The 5,389-nt window shown below is 37.4% G+C and overlaps 1 protein-coding gene across 1 annotated transcript; it reads right to left on the bottom strand.

Annotated features, from left to right (window-relative positions):
- Nucleotides 1–948: 948 nt before the first annotated feature.
- LOC104500981 (chromodomain-helicase-DNA-binding protein 1-like) lies at nucleotides 949–3,008 on the bottom strand (the record flags this gene model as incomplete). Its single annotated transcript, XM_010144716.1, has 4 exons — nucleotides 949–1,312; nucleotides 1,521–1,731; nucleotides 2,648–2,705; nucleotides 2,912–3,008. Coding segments are annotated over 4 exons (730 nt in total), but the record flags the coding sequence as incomplete, so codon positions are not given.
- Nucleotides 3,009–5,389: the final 2,381 nt, after the last annotated feature.

The following is a 5,389-nucleotide window of genomic DNA, read 5'->3' as shown; positions in this document are numbered from 1 at the left end:
TCTTACCATTTCATTACAAATGATCACAACACTGACAGTTTAATAGCGGGGAAAAAAAGACAATCAAAAACCTAAAAACACCCCCAAAACGTGTGTCTAAAGTATCCAATAAAAAAGGAGCACTAAGTGGAATAAAATGTTCCCTTTCCCCATTTTTACATTCTGAGCAGTGATTCCATAGAGAAATTTTATTAAAACATTTAACTGCACTAATTTTGATTCTTACTTGTGACAAGAAGGCCTGAGTTGGTGGGGAAAGGAGCAGTCAAAAAGAGCCTGAGAGGGAAAAAAGCTCATTTAATTAATTTACAACAATTTACAGCCATTTGTTTGTGTTCTGTTATTTTAATTATTGTTCACTTGTTTTTTAAAAAGGCATTATAACTGGTCACGAATGGGAGAACTCCGGGCTATTTTACAGTTACAGAATTTAAATATTCAAGCTTGTGATGAAAAGTGGCAAGGTGGTCGCAGTGTACAATGTAAACAAGTAGCTTTGGAAAGTGATCAAAGTCCTTGAGAGTTCCTTACTATTTAAAAAAAAGAAAATAAACTCCTCATTCCTTCCTGAAATATGAGCACAGGTCAGTGTTTAAAAGTTCATTTACAAACATAATTTAAAATGTGTTCAGCCTAAAAATCACTTTGACATGAAGAGTTTTATAGTAAGATCCAGTCTGAAAGGGGCAGTGTTGAGGTCCCTGTAAAAGTAAACATCTTCCATTTCTTAAAAAAGAGTGCCACAGCATTTGCAGCACAGTGCAGCATAAAATTTAAATACAAAAATATTTTTCTTCTGTTGGGATAATAGACCTTGCATCCTGGAAAGAAGTAACAATACTTCTACTGATAGAATATCCAGTCCATATCTTTCAAGTCATGTAAGGCAATTACTGTGTTAGTTTACTGTATATGGCTACAAGACGGTCCAGAAAATTTCAGTCTTTGTTATGTCTTCCGGCTACTCCATGTATGTTCAGGTGTACTTTTGTGATCTGATGAGTACTCAAATGGGGATCTGTGTCCTAGCGGAGATCTCGAACCATAAGGAGACCTCTGATCTAATGGTGACCTTGGGCCACTGCCTGAAGCTCTGTGGTCCATTTGCCAGTCTGAGTGGTACCTATAATCTCTAGAAGATTTATGATGGCTGTACTCTGAAGTGGAACGGTGATCTGAATGTATCCTGTGGTCTGAATGGGAACGGTGATCTGAATGAGCTCGACTGTCTTTTAAACTTCCTTCCAGATTTGACCTGTGGTCTCTGCTCCTGTAGTCATCTAACTTCCTATGTTTACTATCAGTGTAGTATCTAAAAGAAAAAAGAAGTTCTTTGTATTAGTGTTACTGAACACACATTAAGAGCCACAACTATGTCAAATCAACACAACTGAATTAGAGAGATATCATTGTTGCAATTTTACATTATTCAAAGAAGTTATTTTGGTGCTTGCTACAAGCATACATAAAAAACAAGAAGGGAATTCTGAACAGATTTTAAAATTGCTGAAGAAACTTACCTGCTGTCTTCTTTGTAGTGATCCCAGTCTCTGTGATCTTTGCCATTGCTGAAGGCTGAGTAGGGCCTTTTCCTAGAGTCACTTTTCTTGTAAGCATCTCCCTGATGTCTGTCTTTATGATGATCGTGGTACTGTGACAAATGTCTATCAGAAGAGTAACTGTCCCTGCTACTGTCATCATGGTTTGTATTCTCCTTCAGTCTTTCCAAGTCTGTTTAAAAAAGCAGAGGTTAAAAGGAAGTCTTTTTTTCACCTAATTCGAACTGCACTTTTACCTATGAGATATAAAGCAGTACAAGTGATGTTATAATTTGACAGAAACAAGAAAACAAATGTGCTAGTGTAAGAAAGAAACCTCAGAAGGGGCAATTAAGCTAGAATGTAGATGTGTAGTACTAGAATGTAGATGTATAGTACTCAAAATGCGAACTTTTCAACCTCTCCATTCAGTCTATGAAGCAAGTGTGGACCAAATGACCAGCGAGTAGAGGTGCCTTTAGTTAAGCAGTTTTAGAATGGCAGCAGCTTCCTCTGTAAGAAGGGATGGACTTAGCATGAATAAGAGTTTTAATGGGGTTAAAACGGTTTCATGTTGGTAATGAAAGACTTTCAGTGGCATTCCTAAAATACATGATGTTGATTTTAAGTCCCAGAAAATATACTTGAAGTGTTACATAAACAAGATAAAAGCAACTATTACAAGAAGGCAGGTTTGAGAACATTGAAAAATTAATGTTACTTTCAACAATATGACAGCCCATGTAACTAACTGTAAACTATGACTTCAAGGAATAGCTTACTTTGTTACACAGTATAGACATTATAACAGCTACAAACAGGCACAGAATGTCCAAAAAAATTACAGGTTTTGAGTAGGCTTCTCTCCTACCCCAAAATTAATCACAAAAAATGTTTCCAAAATTTTTTTAAAGGGTAGTCAAACAACTTGCTACTAAAAACAGCTTCAGTCTGCATTCAACTGGATTTCATCAGTAAACTGGTGAAGTTTTGCTAATCAGCCTATCTTTACGATACTTAACAGTGTGGGAGACAGACTTAGGAGACATGAATTGAAATAAACATGAAACCAAGATATCTAATACAAGAATACACATAGGGTTTCTTACCTGGATTTCTAATTAATTGTGTAGTCATGTTGCTGCTAATGTTCTGGTCATTGTATTGCTAGAAGAAAGAAGTACAAAACCTCATTGCTAAACAGTAAAGTTCATCTGAATTCATTAGAAAAATACCTTAAAAAAAGAGGCAACTTTACTACAAACACAAATGCTACTTGAAGTGTATTTCTGTGTTCCTTATCTTTTCAATATAATAAAGGAGTTACAATAATTAAAATATATTTTTGTGTAGAAAGAGTCTGAAAATATTACCTGAGACTCCTGGCGTTTTTTGATTGCATGTTTATACAGTTTGTGCAGTTTTCTAGCATCAAATTCTGTAAACTTAGAGACAAAAATCCACAAATTTCTGAGGAAGAAGAAAAGGAAAGTTTTAATTCTTCTATGCATTTGTTTTTCTTCTATTATGCAACAGAACATGGATTTAACTGAAAGTACTTTAACAGTACTTCAGTGAAGCAGAAATACTACAAAATTTAAACAATAATACATATTTGTTGTAAGTACTTCAGTGCATGGAAAGTAGTACTAATAACAATTATATTAACAGAATAATTTGTGAAACTACTTAAAAATGCAGTTATCCGTTTCTCCGAGTCTTCATAAAGTCTGTTTGGATTTTGAGTATACTCTGCTCAGTAAATAAAAAATTGAGTAAATAAAAATTGTTCCAAAATCTTACAAGCCTTATTTTGAGAAAATGCAAGTGAGAGAATTTTTCCACAGAATTCGAAAGTCTAGTCAAAGCTTTTGAAGCCAAATAAGAACTGTGAAAGAGGTTGCAAGTGGCATAGCAATAAATTTCTGGCTAATCTGTTCTCGAAGGAATGAAAGAACACATGAAGTCTTCTGCTGTCAAGATGCCAAACCTGGAAGAAAACATTTGCTTCTATGATTACAAGTCTAGATTTAAAGTCTGGAATTCCTTTAGTCAAAACATTGTAATTTTGCAAAAGTACACAAACCAATGTGCCTAATGACTCCTGCATAACTTTATATAAGCTGAGTTGCTTATCTACATTTCTTCTTAACAAAGATAGCTGAATTATTAAGCTACATATAATATTGTAGTATTATTATTTATAATAGCTCTATTATGACTTTTCACGTAAATAACAGGAACCAAAGTGTAAAACATGGATCTTGTTTTCTGTATCTCAGATCACCGTAATATTCTGAAGTAAAGCATGTAAAAACAGCAGAAGTATTCAACACTAAGAGAAGTCTTAAAGAACATTAAACACTTAAGAGACTTCTGTATATGAAAGTGCAAGAAGTATTTTCAACCATGAAAAAAGGGGTACATTCCGATATAAGTGACCCAAATCACATTAAGAACTTGACAATGAAGTCTACTAACCAACCTTTTTTTTAACTTTTTAAAATTGTCACCTCAAAGATGCAAAAACTTGGTTCAGCACATTATGATACATACTTTTATCAAATCATAGCTAATATGTAATGTCCTTCTTGCAGCGAGACATCCAAAACCGAACACAGTATTCAAGGTGCAGCCTCACCAGTGCAGAGTACAGGGGGACAATCACTCCCCTAACTCCCGCTGGCCACATCATTTCTGATAAAATCCAGGATGCTGTTGGCCTTCTTGGCCACCTGGGCACATTGCTGGCTCATATTCAGCTCACTATCAACCAACACCTCCAGGTCCTTTTCTTCCAGGCAGCTTTCCAGCCTCTCTTCCACAAGCCTATAGCATAGCATGGGGTTGTTGTGACCCGAGTGCAGGAACAGCACTTGGCCTTTTTGAACGCAACGTAATCCTGAATAGTATAAACTATCACGTAAAGAGTCCACATATCCAAGCCATAGGAAGCCAGTTTTCCCACAGTTGTCTCTCCTGGAAAATGGTGTCAAAGGCCGTACTAAAGTCCAAGTAGAAAACATCCACAGCTCTTCCCTCATCCAGTAAGCAGGTCATCTTGTCATAGAAGGAGATCTAGTTGGTCAAGCAGGACCTGCCCTTCACAAACCCATGTCCTGAACGTGCCGTGTGATGGCACTCAAGATGATCTGCTCCATGACTTTCCTTGGCACTGAGGGCAGACTGACAGGCCTGTAGTTCCCCGCGTCCTCCTTCCTGCCCTTCCTGTAGGCGGGCATCACACTGGCTAACTTCCAATGAACTGGGACCTCCCTGGTTAGCCAGGACTGCTGGTAAATGATGGAAGGTGGCTTGGCAAGCACTTCCACCAGCTCTCTCAGGATTCTTGGATGGATCCCATCTGGCCCCATAGACTTGTGCACATCTAAGTGGTGCAATAGTTTACTGACTGTTCCCTCTTGGATTGTGGGGCCTTCAGTCTAATCTCCGTCTCTGCCTTTTGGTTCCAGGTGCTGGAATTGGCCTTACTATTAAAGGCTGAGGCAAAGAAGGCATTCGGTACCTCAGTTTTTTCCTCGTCCTTGCTCACTATGTTTCCCCCCATGTCCTGCAGAGGATGGAGATTCTCCTTAGTACTGCTTTTTTTGTTAATATATTTATAAATATTTTTTAATTGTCTTTTATTTTTTATTGTCTTTCGTGGCAGTGCTCAGACTAAGTTCTAGTCCAGCTTTAGCCTTTCTAATTTTCTCCCTGCACAGAGTCACAAGATCTTTGTAGTCCTCCTAAGTGGCCTGACCCTTCTTCCAATAGGAATTAAACTATCCTTTTCCACCTGAGTTCCAGCCAAAACTCTCTGTTCAGACAGGCTGGGCTTTTACCTTACT

Source organism: Buceros rhinoceros, unplaced genomic scaffold, assembly GCF_000710305.1.
Source record: "Buceros rhinoceros silvestris isolate BGI_N320 unplaced genomic scaffold, ASM71030v1 scaffold32421, whole genome shotgun sequence".
Taxonomy (NCBI): Eukaryota; Metazoa; Chordata; class Aves; order Bucerotiformes; family Bucerotidae; genus Buceros; species Buceros rhinoceros.
This window is presented reverse-complemented; position numbering and strand designations above follow the sequence as displayed.